This window comes from Salmo trutta, chromosome 5, assembly GCF_901001165.1.
Source record: "Salmo trutta chromosome 5, fSalTru1.1, whole genome shotgun sequence".
Lineage (NCBI taxonomy): Eukaryota > Metazoa > Chordata > Actinopteri > Salmoniformes > Salmonidae > Salmo > Salmo trutta.
In genome coordinates, this window is record NC_042961.1 from 16,551,322 (window position 1) to 16,572,163 (window position 20,842).

Here is a 20,842-nt window from a genome sequence, read left to right on the forward strand (position 1 = left end):
GAAGGGTGGGGAGCGCAGCAAGCTGCTTTACCCAGGCAGCTCTCGCTCTCTCTCCAGGGCTGCATCTCAATTATCAGGAAGTAATGCAGAGTTGGCTATCCTTCAGCTGCTGGGATGGAGAAGACCTGGACAAACAGACAGACAGCCCACTGGCATGATACTGATAGCTGGGTATGAAATCAACTGGTTAAAGTTGAGAAAATTTGTATGCCGCCCGCAATGTAAATCGATTTGTGCCCCTGCATGAAATGAAAGTCAACTGTGTCTGGGTTTTTGATCTAGTTGTGGTAATGGATAGACGCTGTTCAGACTAGGGCTGGGATTCATTCTGATCCGCGTTACATCCTCCTTACAGCGCAATTGACATTTAAAGGGATTTTCTGATTAATCCAACATATGCAGCATTTACCATGAATGTGGTCTCCAGGAATGCAGGCACATTGCCTTTAAAGGTCCAATGCAGCCGTTTATATCTCAGTATCAATATTTCTGGGTAACAATTAAGGACCTTACTATGATTGTTTTAATTAAAATTGTCAAAAAGAAACAAAAATAGCTTCTTAGCAAAGAGCAATTTCTCAAGGACGATTTTTGCTAGGACTGTCTGGGAGTGGTCTGAGTGGGGAGGGGAAAACGGAAAACTAGATTTTATTGGCAGAACAGTTTGGAACCTTTTCTGGTCTATTAACTAATATCACCAGGCAGGCAACAACTCCATCCCACCAAAACCAATATTTTCCAACCTCATAGTGTGGAGATACACTGAACAAAAATATAAACGCAACATATAAAGTGTTGGTTCAATGTTTCATGAGCTCAAATAAAAGACCACAGAAATGTTCAATACACTCAAAAAGCGTATTTCTTTTAAATGTGTTTACATCCATGTCAGTGAGCATTTATCCTTTGCCCAGTTAATCTATCCACCTGACAGGTGTGGCATATCAATAAGCATGATCATTAAATAGGTGCACCTTGTGCTGGGGATAATAAAAAGGCCACTCCAAAATGTGCAGTTTTTACACAACACAATGCCACAAATGTCTCAAATTGAGGGAGCATGCAATTTGCATGCTTACTGCAGGAATGTCCACCAGAGCTGTTGCCAGAAATTGAATGTTCATTTCACTACGATAAGCCGCCTCCAACGTCGTTTTAGAGAATTTGGCAGTACGTCCAACCGGCCTCACAACCGCAGACCACGTGTATGGCGTCGTGTGGGCGAGCAGTTTGCTGATGTTAACGTTGTGAACAGAGTGCCCCATGGAGGCGGTGTGGTTATGGTATGGGCAGGCATACACTACGGACAACAAACACAATTGCATTTTATCAATGGTAACTTGACTGCACAGATACCCTGACGTCCTGAGGCCCATTGTCGTGCCATTCATCCGCCACCATCACCTCATGTTTCAGCATGCTAATGCACAGCCCCATGTTGCAAGGATCTGTACACAATTCCTAGAAGCTTAAAATGTCCCAGTTCTTCCATGGCCTGTATACTCGCCAGACATGTCACCCTTTGAGCATATTTGGGATGCTCTGGATCGAAGTGTACAACAGCGTGTTCCAGTTCCCGGCAATATCCAGTAACTTCGCAGTCTTGAAGAGGAGTGGGACAACATTCTACAGGCAACAGCCTGATCAACTATGAGAAGGAGATGTGCTGCGGTGCATCAGGCAAATGGTGGTCACACACCAGATACTAATTGGTTTTCTGATCCACGCCCCTACCTTTTTTATTTAAGGTATCTGTGACCAACAGAAGCATACAGTATCTATACTCCCAGTCATGTGAAATCCTTAGATTAGGGCCTAATGAAAAAAAAAAGATGTCCCCCCCCCCCACACACACAGATGGGGTGAAATCACCTAAATCATAAAACATCATGAACTTCCATGATGCAATTCACTCCAAAGACACCAGGAAGTCCTTTATGACAAATGATCCACAGGGTAACCCTGAGATCTTAAAAGACTTTGGAAAGCTTGTGTCGAAGAAAAGATGACATTGCATACATTTATTAGGTATGTGTGCTAAATTCCAATACATGCATACTGCCACGGTTCTTTAAATGTATATAAAGTGTTGACATTGCAAACACTTGTCTCCCTGCTGTTTTGTGTATTATATTTTTATTATTTCAGGATAAAAAAAAAACGGACAATTACATGGGATGCCTTGTTCTGCATAATTTAAACAGTACGGAAAGGAATGGCAACGCTTTAGACATCAGACTCATAACCCAGCCCCGCCCCCAACCCACTGCCTGCATGCAGCTTCCACTGCACAAAGGCCAAAGGTCATCGTCGTGTGAGACAGCTTGCAAAGAGCACGAGAAGCATTCACAGTAAAGGAGGATGAGGGAAGAGGTGTGGTGGAGGGGGTAGAAGAGAAGAGGGAGGGAGAGAGAGAAGACGGGAAAATAAACAAAGTGACTGCAGCACTGGCCTTGGTTTCGACAGGAGAAGGAGCAGCATAGTCCTCCTGATTGTTACTCTTTTCCATTGTCTATGACACAAAAAAGTTTGTTTACATATGTATGTATGTATGTATGTATGTATGTATGTATGTATGTATGTGTATATATATAAACATTACAGCTACAGCACCTTCCCCCAACAACGTCAATACCTCGCGCATGGTACACGGCCGTGCCAAAGAAAAGAGTCCTAAAAACAATATATTGGTCAGAATATTATTTTTTTCTTTTAAAATTTGACATGATGATTTGCTGCCGTTTTGGGGGAAGCAGGGGAACAAAGGTTCTTCTTTTGAGTTCATATTCAAGTTTGCTCCTTTTTTTCTCTTGTGTACATATCTTTTTCTTCGTGTTCCTATAAAAAAAAAAGTAAGAGTTCACACTTTCGTGATCTGCGTGTGCTGCTCCTCATCAAAAGGTTCGTTTTCCGGATCAGAGTCAGTGGTGTCGGAATATCGATAATGGTCAGGCTCGTTGTCACTAACGTCCGGAGTGACAGATGTCGAAGTGCTCGCCTCGGAATTCGAAGAATCTTCCACGGTTTTTGTGAAATACAACTTCACCTAAAGGAGCGAGACAGGGAGAGAAAGGGGAAGCCATAATATCAGAACAAGGAACCTTGAAAAACAATAGAATTCAGCACTGCCGTCATTGAAAACCAATGTTTCAATTTCATCAGGATTCTAATAGCGCAAAGACCAATAGAGATTTACACAACAGATTTGTAGTACCTTCCTCATATTATTAATTGGCCCAGCGTCGCCCGGGTTAGGGTTAGGCCGGGGTAGGTCGTCATTGTAAATAATAATTTGTTCTTTACTGACTTGTCTAGTTAAATAAAGGTTAAATAAAAGAATCCATTACAACCATTAGTTTAAATGGCTCACCTTGAAATTAGGTGAGAAGTAGCGGTTAGCTTTGTCTTTGTTGGCCTTGTCCAGGTCATTCTTGGTGAGCGCGAGGATGAGGTAGTCCCTGTCGCTGTCCCTGCCGCTGTCCCTGCGTTCGGCACTCTGCGGGGCCTGGGGAGGGGTGCCGATCGTGGACTGGTTCTGAACCCCGTCCACATCGTTCACCACCACCGACCCGTTCTCCACCTTCTCCATGCTCTCCTCCGGTGGCCCGGGGATGAAGAAGGTGTTAACCCAGAAGTGGAACATCTTATCCTGGATAGTGGAGAGGGAGAGGTACCGACTAACTGTAATGGAGTATGTCTGACGATCATTGTGGTTATAGTTACCACGCTAATGCCGGCTTAGAAAAGCTACACATTTACAGTACATAAGTGTGAAAATCCTTATCAGTTATTTATAGTAACATGATTCAATACATTTCCAGGTAAGCTAGCCAATTATAACGTCAGAGTGCCGTTTAACGTCATTACGACTACCGTAAATTCCGGACTATAAGCCGCAACTTTTTTCCCAGGCTTTGAACCTCGCGGCTTAAACAATGACGCGGCTAATATATGGATTTTTCCTGCTTTCAATTTTTTCTCTCCAAAAAAACACATTCTGTGACATGCTCAGTTTTTTGGCGGCATGAAGCTTTCATTAGACCAATGAAATTGCCGAACGGGTTAAGGTCAAACAACTTTTTTGTTTACTGTTTAGATTAAATAGAGCGCTCTCAAACTTCCCATCATTCTGATTACGGTAGTCATTTTGTCACCCTCATCATGGCAAAGACACAGAGAAATGCATATGATGCAGCTTTCAAGTTGAAGGAGATTGATCTGGCTGTTGGAAAAGGAAATAGAGCTGCTGCACGGGAGCTTGGTCTTAATGAGTCGATGATAAGACGTTGGAAACAGCAGCGTGAGGAATTGACTCAGTGCAAAAAGACAACTAAAGCTTACTGCTAATTTTTTATTTTTTGTTACAAGCCGTGTTTCGTTAAAGCCTATTTATTTTTGTTTCAAGCCGTGTTTCGTTAAAGCCTATTTATTTTTGTTACAAGCCGTGTTTCGTTAAAGCCTGTGTAAAGTTCATTTGTTTCAATGTACCGGTAGGCACCTGCGGCTTATAGACATGTGCGGCTTATTTATGTTCAAAATAATATATATATTTTTTTAATTCAGGCTTATATTCAGGTGCGCTTAATAGTCCGGAAATTACGGTATCATGTATGATACTATAAGGGAATCACATAAAACACCCTTTATGATAAAATACCAGGTAAACATTGGAGTGACACTGCAATTATGACAATAACTACAATGGGGCAGCAATTGAAAACCCCATAACAGCTGAAGCCAAGGAAACCCAGGTGGAAATTAGAGACACTCATGTGACAGGTGGAACTAACCAACCTTCTTCATCATTTTGTTTTGCTTGTGAAAGAATTCCACTTTGACGTCTCCACAGACGGGCAGCGGCTGGGGAAACTCAAATAGCATGTGCTTTTCTTCCCTCCGCGTGTGAGCCGGGTTGGATGTGTGGATCTTGACTTTAAGTTGATACACCACAAACTGAGGATCTAAAAGGGGTGAGTGTTTCAGAGACAGGGGGCAGAGATATGGAGAGAGGTTGCAATGAAGGGTAATGGCGGTAGAAGGAACCAGACATCATAGGATACAAGTCTTAGTAGTCTTGGAGTTTCTGCCATGACAGTTACAAAAGCAACCCCTAGTTGGGAGTTCTTTAAAATCGTGTTTTCCAATATAGGAGGAGAGAAGGAAAAAACCAGACCACAAAGGAGGAGGGGGAAATAACCAGACCACAAATAGCACCCAAAAAGAACCAGAACGAAAGACATGGGACCCCATTCTGATGACTGCTGTGCTTTCTTCTATAACAATAGCATTACATTTGTGAGAGTTTGAAACTTCTCATAAGGGGGTGGTTGGTTGGTCTTTGTATGCCTCCACATTGCAATGATGTCTTAATGCTACAACTCCTTCTTCTAGCCTTCACGAGAATAAATTCTACCTTTCTAATTCTTGTTGGAACTGGTGCCAAATGAACAGTATATGAGGGAAGGACATCAAAACGGATGAAAGGCTCATTTACCCCAATGCCAATTCCCTTTCTTGAAGCCCAGAGGGATCGGCTCGCTCCTGTTTTTAACGGTACTGTCCCCTTAGAGAGAGAGAAGGAGATTAACTCACAGCCTGGCTGGGCTGGCAGGCTGGGCCTTCAGAACACAGCAGGAACACTTCTAACGATACAGATATATGCTAGGATATCAATTATATACATACACAGCCACATATCTAAAAACAATGCTTTCAAATGGAGATATCAAATTAAATCTAGTCAACAAGACTTGGGATACATGGTGCAATACATTAATAATTCACAGGAAAAAGAACATGTGGGAACTTCAGACTGTAGATATTCCAAGAACATCTCACTATAAATCCCAATGGCAGAAACCTGCATCTAGCCTATTTATTTCTCAACAATGTGTGATAATGTATTCACCAATGAGAACCGTCTTATATGCTAGCTAGTCTTAAATGCTAGTCCATTGAAAAAGGCAAGTTCTCTCCAAATGAGGTTCTCACCCAATACACTAGTGATGTGCGGGTTGACTTATAACCCACAGGACCCACTGGGCGGGTTTAGGGTCATTAAATATTGTGTGGATGAAGGGCAGGTGGGTGGCGGGAGGGTTAAATAAAGAGAAAATGCATAACAAATACATAAATGTATGTAATGTGCAATTTATATCTATAGTCTACATTGAGGTTTTCTTTAATTATTTTTTATCTGGAATTAGTGCGTAGCCTAAGTCTAGGCTTTAGGGCCTAATACTGTAGTGTGCCAAATACGCGCCAATTGCCAAATGCTTTTGGGAACTTGGGCAGAAAAGGTTCATGTCAATCGACTGAGGCAAAAAAGGATAATGTTAGAGTTTAATTCAATAAGTGAAAAGCTGTGAAATGGAGAGTTGAAAATAAATTAAACGGAGGGCCAGAACAGTAGTCTAATGTTTGGGAAAGATTTGCTGAAGTGGTAGGAGAGGATGATAGCAGTGCCGTCCGGCTATGTTGTGTGTGATGATTGTGAACCTCTATATAAATTTGACAGTCACAAGACAGGGACATCAAAATGGCTCATCAAGGGAACTGTACTGTTCAGATGGGTTAAATGGAATAGTAGCCTAACTGAAATCTGGAAAGATGTTTAGGGACCGGGAGGTTATAGACTGTAGCTCTATAACCTCGCTCATAGCCTGATATAATATGAACAGGAGTGGAGAAATAGGATTTATTTATTTTAGCATCTTGAGAGAATGGATGTGGACCATCTGTAAATGTGCTGTCTTTATCAGCATCATAAAAGCTGATAGTATTTCAACCACAAATTATGCATCCAAGCCGGCCCCCCCCAAAAAAATAGTTGGGTAATTTTAACAGATTTAAATTTCCTTAAAATCAGCCAAACCAATGTCATTAGGAAATGTTGTACTGAAAATCATATTTAAAAAAAATAATAATGTTATTGCATTTTCTCCCCGGTACCTAAACATCGTTGTAGAGAAGCAGAGATGAAAGAGGAAACGGAAAACAAACTTTACCGATGCCAACTAGATTGAATGATTCATTCTATCGATTTATGACATTTTGTTGAGAAAGGGTTTATTTAGTCTAAGGGGAACAAGTAATGACAGAAGAGAAGCTGCATGTATCTATTTATAGACAAGTTGACTAACAAATAGCCTATCAAAATGTCGGAAATTATAAACCGAAACATGGGCCTATCTAAAAAGACCTCTTCAAAAAATTGTTGCGCCATTTGATGGTACAGCGCATTTTCTATATTTGCGGGTTAGGGTCGAGTACAGGCCTCAGATTTGGGGGGGGTGAACAAACAGCTGATCTGCACATCACTACAATACACCTCAGTATTTAGCCAATACTTTAAAATGAGTGCGAACAAGTAACATGATGTTTTCTATCTAGGTCTTTGCAAATAGAGAACGTCAAACTCAGAATAGGGCCCTCTCTAGGAAGTGTTAAGAAGGAAAGAGAAGGGTGAGGTCAGAGCAGTTGAGCACATTCAGATGCTAGGTTAGAGCATCACAGATAATCCAAGGAGGAAAAAGGTGCATTTTGTGCAACAGTGAAATATTGAGAAAAAAACAAGAAGATAATCTGTGACTCAGGCACATTAATCCAGAAATCCAAATCACTGGCTGGTTTTCATATGACCAAAATGGAAAGATATTCAAATCATTGTTTCACAGAAAAGTTCAGCCAAGCAAATTACATGCAGTAGATGTACATGCATAGTCATTCACATTCCATTAGATGAAAAACATAGATCACTACATCTCTTGATTAAAGATCATAGGTGAAAATGTCTACTTGAGCTAGGAGTTGAAGTCTTTGTCTTTGAAAATCCCTGAACAACAATAAACGCAGTTAATATATTTGCTATCTGTAAGAGGTCATTGGTGACTTGTTATTTACACGTACTGAATTCATCCTCTGAACTGCAGAGCAAAACATGTCACAATTTGGATGAAGCAGGTAGAAGCCAGCCTTGCTGAATGCAGCTGAGAATAGTGTCATCCATGTTCTCTTCCTCATCAAAATCTAGCCATCTTTCTTAAAGAGTACAAGCAACTGACCAAGAGCTTCGTTGGCTTCAATGTAAAGTACATAATATGACTCTATGCTCTCACAACGCAAGTTGACCTGCACCATTCTCTACTACCGTGGGTGGCCGTATACACACCATTTAAAGCGCTACATGCCTACGCCCTGAGTCGGAGGTCAAGTTAAACATGAGTGACTCACTGCAGGTGCCTCCACTGAACATTGGTAGCGTCTCAAACACCATTTTGTGGAAGAGGAGAGCCACTGGCTTGTAGTCCAGCTTGTTTTTCAGCAGGTGGCTGTAGTAGTACACATAGCGTCGTTGGCTTGGGATCGTCACTCCCTGAAAAGGAAAGACAACAAAAACATTCAATGCTAGGGAATTACCTCAATTTAATAATTACCACAAAGAATAGGATATACAGATTGTGAAAAATATGTCTTGGACATCCTGTGTGGCTCAGTTGGTAGAGCATGGCGCTTGCAAGGACAAAAAAAGTATGAAAATGTTTGCACTCACTACTGTAAATCGCTCTGGATAAGAGTGTCTGCTAAATGACTAAAATGTCAATGTAAAAATTTGATCACGGCAGGTCTATGACAAAACAGAAGATCTAGGCCTAGTCTGCGTTTATAAACATTCTCACACCGAGCACTAGCGTCTAGTCTCCACTAGGGATGGGGACGGTTAATCGAATATCCAAACGGATGTTATTATTTGATTACTTGTGTTAATTTTTTGAGAAAAAAAATGTTAGGCTAATTTTGACAAAAAAAATAAATTGACATTGGTTTGCTATTTTCCCCACTTCGATTAACAACTACAGGCGCGCACCTAACAGAGTTCGCACAATAACTGACCCTGATCAATGTAAAACTTTTTGTAACAGAATCAGTTCTATCATGGCAAAAATTGGACTTCTCCTTCACTGTTGCTTTCAGCCAAAAAACAAGCAGAGAAAAAAACCAGCCTGTCCGCAGTTCTCTGCCATGTGCATTTGCGTCGTTCTGATAGATCACTATCCGGATATCCGAACAAATAATAAAATGTCATATTATTTGAATAGTTAAATCATGTAAAATGCCCATCCCTAGTCTCCACCCCTGGCAAGTCACTGTCACTGACCTTCTTGTCCCTTGTCCGCACTTCCCCGTAGAAGTCGAGTGCCTCCTGGGCGTCCTGGAACTTGCCACGGTGCAGGAGGTAGGCGCAGATCATCACCCCGGTGCGGCCTTTCCCTGCCTTGCAGTGGATGGCCGCCACATGATTGTCATCCTCGCTCAGCCACTGGTCGAGGTCTTCACAGAACGGCTTGATGAGCTCTAGCTGAGGCGGGTTGTGGTCTTCAAAGGGGTATTGTGCAACTGGCGGGTGGAGAGAGTTAGAGAGAAATATAAAGAGTACGTTTCCTTTAAGCAACCTGGCTCTAAAAACATTTTGTTTGTGACGGCGTACCTCTACAGTTAAATTTGGCAGCATCGTAGTGTCGTTCTGCACAACTGCAAAAGGAAGGATATTCAGTCAGCGGTCATGAAGGAGCAATTAATTCGTAAACAAAACATTGATATTAGCATTTAAGTGTTTAGTGGTATACTTACAGATTGTAAATCTTATAATGGTATTTATGTTTTGAGTCAAGAAACCTGTTGAGGTAAAAGGTAGTTACATTCAAAACATTCTGCAACTACAGAAATTGACAACATAAAGCATCTAATGAGAACGTAAAACACCTCAGGGTACTTTATCAACTTGGATTGTTTTGTCTAATGTTGGTCACAAATCACATTCCACACGCATTCATTTCACAGTCCTCACCAGTTGAGGTCATGAGTGGCTGTTACTCACCGTACAACCTCGTCTATATTGTTTCTGTACACTCCTTCGAGTCGCTCTGCAGGAAAGCCCATAGCAATGATGTTTGGATAGATATCTGTGGTCACCATTGGGTCAAGGACACATACATAGAAGAAAATCCTATATACAGCGCATTTGGAAAGTTTTCAGACACCTTTCCGTTTTCCATTTTTTTTAATGTTACAGCCTTATTATGAAATGTATTAAATATGTTTTTCCCTCATCAATCTACACACAGTACCACATAATGACAAAGCAAAAACTGGTTTAGACATTTTTGCAAATGTATTATAAATAAAAAACAGATACCTTATTTACATAAGCATTCAGACCCTTTGCTATGAGACTCGAAATTGAGCTCAGGTGCATCTTGTTTCCATTGATCATCCTTGAGATGTTTCTACAACTTGATTGGAGTCCACCTGTGGTAAATTCAATTGATTGGACATGATTTGGATAGGATCAGATCTGTCTATATAAGGTCCCACAGTTGACAGTGCATGTCAGTGCAAAAACCAAGCCATGAAGTCGAAGGAAATGTCCGTAGAGCTCAGAGACAGGATTGTGTTTGGCACAGATCTGGGGAAGAGTACCAAAACATTTCTGCAGCACTGCATCTCAGTTCGAATCCAGGCTGCATCACATCCGGTCGTGATTGGGAGTCCTATAGGGCAGCATACAATTGGCCCAGCGTCGTCCGGGTTTGGCTGTGGTAGGCCGTCATTGTAAATAAGAATTTGTTCTTAACCGACTTGCCTAGTTAAATAAAAAATAACAAAAATGCTGTGGGGGTGTTTATCAGCAGCAGGGAGACTATCCCCCTAGGATCAAGGGATAGATGAACCGAGCAAAATACAGAGAGATCCTTGATGAAAACCTGCTCCAGAGCGCTCAGGACCTCAGACTGGGGCAAAGGTTCACCTTCCATCAGGACAACAACCCTAAGCACACAGCCAAGACAATGCAGGAGTGACTTCGGGACAAGTCTCTGAATGTCCTTGAGTGGCCCAGCCAAAGCCCGGACTTGAACCCGATCTAACATCACAAGAGACCTGAAAATAACTGTGCAGCGACGTTCCCCATCCAACCTGACAGACCTTGAGAGGATCTGCAGAGAAGAATGGGAGAAACTCCCCAAATACAGGCGTGCCAAGCTTGTAGCGTCATACCCAAGAAGACTCGAGGCTGTAATTGCTGCCAAAGGTGCTTCAACAAAGTACTGAGTAAATGGTCTGAATACTTAAGTAAACTGAAATATTACATTTACATATGTTTTTTTTATTTTATTATAAATTTGATCCAAAAAATTATAAAAGCCTGTTTTTCCTTTGTCATTATGGAGTATTGTGTGTAGATTGATGAGGAGAAAAAAACAATTTAATCCATTTGAGAATAAGGCTGTAACGTAACAATGTGGAAAAAGTCCAAGGGTCTGAATACTTTTGGAATGCACTGTATAGCTCATACAATACCCAAACCTCTAGCTTACAACGTAATCCTATCACAATAAAAGGTCTGAGGAAAGATCATCATGACGTTTGTATCACCGTGTGGGTGTCATTGTGCAGTAATGAACAGAAAGGGAAAGGACAGTGCTGGGCAGAAGGGTTGTGATCAGTAGAATAACAGATGGTGTTGGCTGTGTGAGGGCGAGAGAGGCCGAGAGGACCGGAGCACTCCTAATCAAGCGGGGCCCACATGTGGGTGCACTAGGAGAATTTACACAGCTTGACCTGCACGTATTTATAGAGCCCTAGTTATATTGAGATCGTCGCAGATGTTGGGCTTAATTTTCCTGCAGCCCCAGCCGAATCTCATGGAATATTTAACAGATCAAATGTAAGAGTAATGAGGACCCTGCCTTGACGGACAAGAAAAGTATTTTGTTGGGATAAATGACAATTGGTTATGGGGTTCATGGGGAGAAACAGTGGAGCAGTGAAACACTCTGAGGTGACTGCAGCGACGAACAGGGCTCCAAGGTGGTTACATTTTGCCACCCTTTGACTTGAATTGTCAAGTTTCATTTTTAATTGGTCACATCGGCGCAAGCTGCAAATTCTATCTGGTTACTTCACTCAAAACATTCTATTATGGGGTGGCTAAAATCATGACTTGGTCAAACTAGCATAAAGCGGGGTTTCCCAAAGTCGGTCCTGGCCATGGTCCTGCCCCCGCTTGGTGCACGTTTTATTTTTTGCTTAGCACTACATAGCAGATTCAAATAATCAAAGGTTGATGAGTTGACTATTTGAATCAGCTGTAAAGTGCTAGGGCAAAAACCAAAACGTGCACCCAGGGGGGTCCCAGGACAGAGTTTTGGAAGCCCTGGCCTAGAGTGCATGAAAGCGCTTGCATGTGCCCATTTCTCCCTGCAGGCTCTGAGTAGGCTAGTGGGAGAGGAGTGGCTAAGAAAAATGTGTTGTAATAGCAACCTTTACAAAATATGTTTTTCTCCAAAAGCAACTACTGTTGTGACTGTTGGAGAGAGGAGGTTTTCAGCTTTCTGTATTACATTTATTTCTCAACTCTCAATATTGACTGTCTGAGCGCCGTTTTTTTAACAAAAGTATCTGGTAGGTTATGGGCTTTGAGATATGCGGAACGGGGGAGCACGCATCTGCCATTTGCAGTGATTACATAGACCTAGACATCATTGGGAATGCAACAAAGTTATTACATTTGCTGTTAGATTAACCAATTACATGGCTTACTAGCAACATATTATATTCCTCAACCTAGCTAATGCATTTGGAGTTTCCACTTCCTCAGTTGGCAAATTAGCTCTAAAGGAATTAGCCTATGTGATAGCCTATTTGTAGCCACACAAAATACGTATGCAAATTAATTGAACTAAAGACATCGCAATTCTGGATCCCTATTTTTAGAGTAAAATATAGCAACAGGCTAATTGTAACCCCAAAATTCATTACAATCACTGGTTTAAGCTGCACATCAAAATATCTTGAATAATACCATCTCAGTAGCACTGTGTACGACTTAAGATGATTGCAAAAACGTTTCTATTAGCCCTGCTAACCCCACACACTCATTAAGTGCAAATGAAGCTGTTACTTTCAGCTGCATATTGAACATTGTATAGTGCATCTGCGTTTTTTTGAAAGATACTTTAAACTACTAAACTCAACTCTGTCTCTGGAGGACAAATGTCAACCGTATTATGTGTGATCATTTCCATATCAACTTCAATGTCATATCTCACAAAACATTATTGAATTGAGTGCACATCATCTCAACTCCTACCTGTAACTGACATTCTGAAGCCTGTCTGCCTACATAAGCCGTGGGATTTTGCACTTTAACCACTGACGAAAGGTCACCCTTTTGTACGTTTCCTGTGTCACCGTGTCAGAAATAGAACGGCTGATATATAATAATTGAATATGTCTGTTTTTTCCTAGCAGAAGTTATTTTGGAGCAAATCATTTTAAAACTGGTCTCCAAGATTTGACACACCACTGACGACGCTGGTGAGAAAGGTGAAGACTTGACTCCCTTGAACTGCCTCTAATTTCTGCATAATGCATGCGCACAAACACACAGTACAATGGCAGTATCTGTGGATGTGATGAACACATTTGCCAATATCCAATGTAACTTGACCAAAATGTTAATGAAACTAGCAAGAATATGATGCCCTATGTCAGATAGGCGTAGTATCTACCAAATTCCAGCTATGGCATTAAAATTCAAGAGGAACACAATACATTGCATTAATTCAATAAAACACAGCAGCGATTTTATTATAGTATTTGCATAATGCCAAGCTACTTGCCTGTGGCCTTCAGCATATGAGCCTGTCTATTACATAGAGTAACATAATCATTTCCATTAATGCCTCAAAGACCTAATTAGGAACCAAATGCAGGCCGTTCTATACCACATAATGGGTTACAACCTCCACCTCTGCCTTTGGTCCTACTGGCAAAATCATTCCACTCAGACTATTTTAAGTGTTTTTAAAAAGCTCCAGAGCTCCTAGGGGAGCTACGGCCCAGGGCACGGGGGGCTCGGCATTCTGCAGCTAGGAGGAAACGCACATACAGGACCCCCGACGGAAGCTCCTCTAACAACCAGACATTTCAGGAACGCCTTTTCTCTCTGGCGTTTTCAGCTGTCCTGCCACAGCTCTGTGCTCTAGCTAACTCCACACGGCTGGGCAACAGAAAAAAAAGAGTAGAGGGGGAGAGAGTTGAAAAGAGAAAATGAGAGGAGCAGGCAGAGAGCAAATGATATGGGAAGGGTGGGTAAGAGTAGAGGAGAGAATGTGGGGAAGAGAGCAGGAAAGAAAGAGTGCTATGGAAAGGTGGTTGGTTAGAGAGATGGGGACTCAGGCAGCATTGCTGATACAAGATCACTGGTGCTCTATTATAAGGATTATTCCCAGAACCCTGATACTGCATTATAGGGATATAAACGGTTAACTGTTAATCGGTTAGCCGCCGAAAACACATTTGACTAGTCATGCTTATCGGTCTTTATGTTAATTTGCATAATTTAGTGGAATTAAATTGGCGCGTGTGTATTTCTGTTAGTTGTCATGCATGTTATTTATTATCCAGGCTGTATCACATCCGGCCGTGATTGGGAGTCCCATAGGGCGGCGCACAATTGGCCCAGCGTCATCTGGGTTTGGCCGGGGTAGGCAGTTATTGTAAATAAGAATTTGTTCTTAACTGACTTGCCTAGTTAAATAAAAGGTTAAATTATTTATCACACATGCACAGCATACAGAGCCTAGTTTTGAGGAGCGGAATGGCCCATCACCTGTCAGACAGCGCGAGAGCAGACCCTTTAAAAAAGCTGGTATTGGAATTAAACATGCTTTTATAAACCCAGTCATTGTGCAACAAATAATTCTCAATGCAATGGCGTGTTAAAAACTGTTTTGATGGCCACAATTAAAAAGAGCTACTATTTATATATCTCAACTCTTAATTCAAGTGCACCTCCTACTCGCATGCATAGGCTACAGTCAACGGTAGGCAGGCTATCAGCTCGTCACCCACCACATTGCAATGTGAGCTTAAGGCAGTATAATTGCTTGAAACCTGAACATTTTACTTAACTTTAAATAATGTGGAATTTCTTACTTTGCTTCAAATTAGCCTAGCCAAAATCCAACCATAGAAACACGCATGCAATTATTTGATAAATACTTCCTCATGCCATTAAGCAGCATTTCTCTCCTCTTCTATTGGTTTTCAGAACTTTCTTTCATTGTCCAGAAGCCAAAGGCACAATCCTAGTCATATTAGCAACCCATCCTAGTTGTTGCTATTAGATTCTCCCTCTTTCTAAGTTTCTAATGGAGATGTTCATCTGTCACAAATGGATCTGCTCGCATTAGGTGCGTTGCTTAGAACGGTGTTCACGCAAATTGCATTTTGACAAATGTATTAAAAATAAAGTATTATTACCTGCTTCACTACAGCTGTTGAACGTTCAATAATAACCTTTTGACTGTAAAACGGAGGGCTTGCTTTTGTTGCAAATTTTCATTAAGCTCATAATGAAATATGTCAGCTCCTTGTATGCATGCATAGTATTTTCTGTTGGTCACGTTATTTTCCTGTTTGGATGTTATTTTTTCTACAGTTTGACTGGTTAACCGAAATGTCCATCCCTACTGCATTACATAACTGCAAAGAGCTCATATTGTTTTAAGACACCATGCCAAATCCGATAAAAAAAGTTTGCGTCCAAAAGTGCCTGAATTTAGATCAGCAGAGAGGGGACTCACACTGACTGGCTGTTGCTTATCAACAGAGGAATTACTGGGGTTGAATGACACACCCCTCTCGCTCCCATGCGTCTATCTCACAAGCAGAAAACCCCACAGAAACTGACAAATCTGATATCAATATCTCAATAACAGCATCTTTACACGATTAGCCTGTTATCCATTCATCTGTGGTTTCTTCTACTGAATGGGTGCAGGGAATAATGACAAACTGAGTTGAATTTACATAAAAGCCTTTCTCCAGTGAGTGGTGTCCATTCAAAACAGAATAGTGGCATTTGACACTTTCAATGTGGGGTAAGCTTAATGCTCAGACAGTGACCAGTTTTCCTATTAGTCACATGTAAGTATCAATTTTAAAACAAGATAGAAAAGTAAAGCAAGACCCCCTTAACCTGTGCCGCAACTTACATCAATATGGTCTCTACATTATAATACTGTATAGCCTGCCACAACCAGTGGATTCAAACAGACTGTGGGACAAGTCGTTTTGATTTGCTCAGACCCACAAGTAACTGAACAAATGCCTCACTAAACCGTCACAGGTATTGCCATTAGGGTGAACACCTTCCTACCACACCATAGATAAAAAAGGACTATACAGGCCATTACAGTCCCTAGATTTTTTGCAAAGTGCACAAAAAACTGCTCCAAATAAACATTGTGCACATAATCCATGTCAGAGAAAACTATACAATTAACACAATCCCTGTATCCACTCTTCCCACCATCTCTCCCCCAAACCCATACAGTTCACTCCCTTAAACTCGTCTTCAATATCAGGGCCAGGTTGGCCAGGTATGAGATGTGCTGCAGCATGGGACTACCATTCTCACCACCAGCATACTATGGGTTAACAAAATCAGTATAGGCCTAGATCACAAATGTCACTTGTCAGAAAACATGAGGATGTTCTGAAGTTAACCTCAATAAATTAACAATATCCAATCATGCAGATTCCATTTGGACTTTATTAGCATTAGATCTTCTCAATTTAAGAATTTTCAGGAAGTGGTGCATCAGTGTGAATGTTATTTGTAAAAAGTATATAGTAATTCATTGAAAAGCTAGACGTCGAAAATTGGCATGCTGAATTAATAATTTGCATAAAGATAACATGAACTGAATTGAGGCTCTTTCGGCATTAGCAAGTTTTCAAATGTTTTTTTTTTATCCAAGGTTGCCAGATATGTTCCCTATACCCTAAGGGAACCTAATTTAGATCACGTTTGACAGCTAGCTAGCAGCACATGCTGCATGATTGCCAAAATCATGAGACCATATTTAGTTTCTCAATCTGGTTAACAGGGGTTTTCGAAAGGTGCATTGCACCGTCTTAAACATTCAAATCGATTGCTTCCCAACATGTCCAATGATTAAATCTGTGATACATTGGCCTTTGGGCCAACATCCCAGAACTGTCAGGCTGCGTTTACACAAGCAGCCAAATTCAGATATATTGCCCATAATTGGGTAAAAGATCAGAATTGGGCAGCTTATGTAAATGCAGTCTCTGTGTTCGCAAACCAAGTTTGCGGTTGATTAGCTGGCCAATAGGTTAGATAGTTTGCTAGGTAGCTAAAATTATGCCTCATGTAATCTATATTTCATCTAAAAGAAGAAAACATTGTTACAGCAGCCAACCAGCTTCCCTGCACTGTCAAATAAGTCAAGTTTTACTGTAGCAAGCAAACCAAATGTTAGTTTACATTACGGAAGGTTGGCTAACATCAGTGGTGGAAAAGGTACTCAAGTGTCATACTTGAGTAATTTTCTATCAAAGATATCATTACTTTTACTCAAGTAAAAGTCACCCAGTGAAATACTAAAGGTATAAAGGTATTTGATTTTTTAAATATAATTAAATATCAAAAGCAAATGTAATTTCTAAAATATACTTAAGTATTGAAAGTAAAAGTAAAAATAATTTCAAATTCCCTATATTAAACAAACTAGATGGCACAATTCTTGTTTTTTAAATTAGGGATTACAAGGGGCACACTCCAACACCTAGACATAATTTACAAAAGAAGCAGTGTTTAGTGAGTCTGCCAGATCAGAGGCAATAGGGATGACCAGGGATGTTCTTTTGATAAGTGCATGAATTTTACTATTTTCCTGTCCTGCTAGCCATTCAAAATGTAATAAGTACTTTTGGGTGTCAGGGAAAATGTATGGAGTAAAAAGGATATTATTTTCTTTAGGAATGTACTGAGGTAAAAGTTGTCAAATATATAAATAGTAAAGCAGATATCCCCAATAACTACTTAAGTAGTACTTTCAAGTATTTTTACATAAGTGCTTTACACCACTGGCTAACATTAGCTATCTAATAGCAAAGTAGTGTCTATATGGACAATTTGTAGCCAACAAAGTTGTGTAATAATGACTGGCTGCTAACCTGAACCTAGCTAGCAAGCTAAATTGGTCAAATAATGTGTTGGCTAATGTTACTCGTAACACAATTTACCGTGCCTTCAGAAAGTATTTATACTCATTTTGCTGTGTTACAGCCCGAATTCAACATTTATCAAATACATTTTTTTTCTTTACACAATACCCCATAATGACAAAGTGAAAACATGTTTTTAGAAATGTTTGCAAACGTATTGAAAACAAAATACAGAAATCTAATTTACATAAGTATTCACACCCACTCAATACATGTTAGAATCACCTTTGGCAGCGATTACAGTTGCGAGTCTTTCTGGGTACGTTTCTAAGAGCTTTGCACACCTGGATTGTACAATATTTGCACATTAGTTTAAAAATTCTTCAAGCTCTGTCAAGTTGGTTGTTGATCATTGCTAGACAACCATTTTCAAGTCTTGCCAAAGATTTAAGCCGATTTACATCAAAACTAACTAGGCCACTCAGGAACATTCAACGTTGTCTTGGTAAGCAACTCCAATGTACAGTTGGCCTTGCGTTTTAGGTTATTGTTCTGCTGAAAGGTGAATTTGTCTCCCAGTGTCTATTGATCAGAAAACCAGGTTTTCCTCTAGGATTTTGCCTGTGCTAATGTGTTGTTTGCCCCAAACGTAACACTTCGTATTCAGGACATAGTTCATTTCTTTGCCACATTTTTGGGATATTTAACATCAGCTTTTTTATTTGTACCCATCTACCAATAGAGGTCCTTCTTTGCAAGGCATTGTAAAACCTCCCTGGTCTTTGTGGCAGAATCTGTTTGAAATTCACTGGGTGACTTACAGATAATTGTGTGTGGGGTACAGCGATGAGGTTGTCATAAAAACGTTTGTGCACACAGAGGGAGTCCTTGCAACTTATGTAACTTAAGCAAACGTTTAATCCTGAACTTATTTAGGCTTGCCATAACAAAGGGGTTGAATACTTATTGACTCAGACACTTCAGCTTTTCATTTTTTATTAATTTGTAAACATAATTCCACTTTGACATGGGGTATTTGTGTGTAGGCCAGTGACAATCACAATGCAATACATTTTAAATTCAGGCTGTAACAAAAATGTTGAAAAAGTCGAAGGCTGTGAATACTTTGAAGGCACTGTACCTGATAATGACAACTAGCTAGCTAACTTGCTAGTAAGTGGGGCTAACTAGGTTTTTATTTATTTTTTATTTAACCTTTATTTAACCAGGTAGGCAAGTTGAGAACAAGTTCTCATTTACAATTGCGACCTGGCCAAGATAACTAGCTACTATCCAGTAACTAGCTATAAGATAGCTAGTTACTGGATGTCATACATACTTGCTTCAGACATTTCTGCGTGCTCATTTGACAGATCCACCATATTTCAAACATGCTTTCCGGCTTATCAAAAACAGCCAGTTACCTTAACTAGCTAACGTTAGCTAGCAAGCAATCATCGCTATTGAATTGATACAATATGCATACTCACGTGACTAGTTTACTGTATGATAAACTAACGTTAGTTATTTAAGAAAAGGATACACGTTAAATCCAAGTCGAACCCATCCTCCTGGAATCGCCTTTTGTTCCGGCTGACCATTAATTTTATCTTCGCAGCCATTGTAGCTAACTTAGTGACAGGAGTCTATTTATGAAAAATTATGAAAAAGTATCGTTGCTTTCGCTTGATTTGCCTCTCGATCGCCCTTTGCAGCTCCTTTCTCGCAATGACAAGCTAGCACAGCTAGCAGTGGTAGTCGTTGTGAGTAGGATTAACTAGCTAGCTAGAATGTCTTCTCTGGATCATAAAGACGGGCCTTGCTCTGCTCCTCCACGCAGGCCCAACTTCCCCAATCCTGGAATTTGTTTTCAAATCCCCCCTGAAAAATACATACAATTCTCCTCCCGCCTAACCGTATGGTATAAGAGATGGTCCGAACCTCTTGATCTACAGTAGCCGCCGTGATTGACCGGACAGCGAGGAGAGAAAACTCTCCGGCGCTCGAATTTGAAGACTAACGTTTCTCTCGGAAAGGACAGCAACAGTATCCACTCGTAGCTAACGTTAGCAAGCTACAGTATAGTAACTAACTAGCTAACGTTACCCCCTTTTTAAAAAATCCAAAAACCTCCTAGCGAATCAACATCGTCGTGAATTATTTGCTAATATACACCGGAAAAAGTGACAGGCTCCACCGTGCATTTATATTGTCTATACAGGAATCAAATTTGTGCACAGATTCGTTTGACAGATAGCTATGTCCCGGGGATCATCTTTTCGCGTTTCTCTCCAGCTGAATTCTCAAGCTTCCATCATGGCTTCCAACGGAGGAAAAAAATGTAGAGCAGGCTAGGTTTTTAAAACAAATATCCTACCGCCGCAAATATATAGTTCTAGAGCGAAATCAAAAACCCTTTCTTCCTATCAAATAAATAATTGTTGATTCTCAGAATAGCTATTTATTTGCATAAGTTTTATATCGTAGTCAGTGTATTGTCAATTTACGTTTTTTGTAGTCGGCTAGTTCTTTTGTTGGCCGCGGAAGGACACAATCAGAGCGCATGCAAGTCTCTGTCAATGTGATCACGTGTTTTTGTAATTAGGGAAGTTTCCAACATAATGTCACTTTTTTCGGTTTAAATTGGGTTATGCTATTTCAGTGTGACGGACAAGCATATTTGTTCATGTCATCATATAAAACAACTGATAGAAGTCAGATACACCATTTTAGTATATTATTTCTAATTTCCTAGTTTGCCTTATTGAATTTATCCATGGGGTCCATTAATTGACTTTGA

At 40.5% G+C, this 20,842-nt stretch overlaps 1 protein-coding gene across 2 annotated transcripts; it reads right to left on the reverse strand.

Annotated features, from left to right (window-relative positions):
• Window positions 1-1,996: 1,996 nt before the first annotated feature.
• LOC115193756 (phosphatidylinositol 3,4,5-trisphosphate 3-phosphatase and dual-specificity protein phosphatase PTEN) lies at window positions 1,997-20,438 on the reverse strand. Of its 2 annotated transcripts, XM_029752713.1 has the most exons (10): window positions 19,586-20,437; window positions 9,878-9,962; window positions 9,631-9,675; window positions 9,488-9,531; window positions 9,158-9,396; window positions 8,233-8,374; window positions 5,495-5,563; window positions 4,795-4,961; window positions 3,371-3,649; window positions 1,997-3,046 (listed from the first exon to the last, which is right to left on the reverse strand). In XM_029752713.1, the coding sequence occupies exons 1-10, from the start codon at window positions 19,662-19,664 to the stop codon at window positions 2,861-2,863; spliced, it is 1,335 nt and encodes a 444-aa protein (XP_029608573.1). In that variant the 5' UTR covers window positions 19,665-20,437; the 3' UTR covers window positions 1,997-2,860. The 2 variants fall into 2 exon arrangements, with proteins under 2 accessions (XP_029608573.1, XP_029608574.1); XM_029752714.1 differs by lacking the exon at window positions 5,495-5,563 and having other exon boundaries at window positions 19,586-20,438.
• Between the last annotated feature and the right edge of the window lie 404 nt (window positions 20,439-20,842).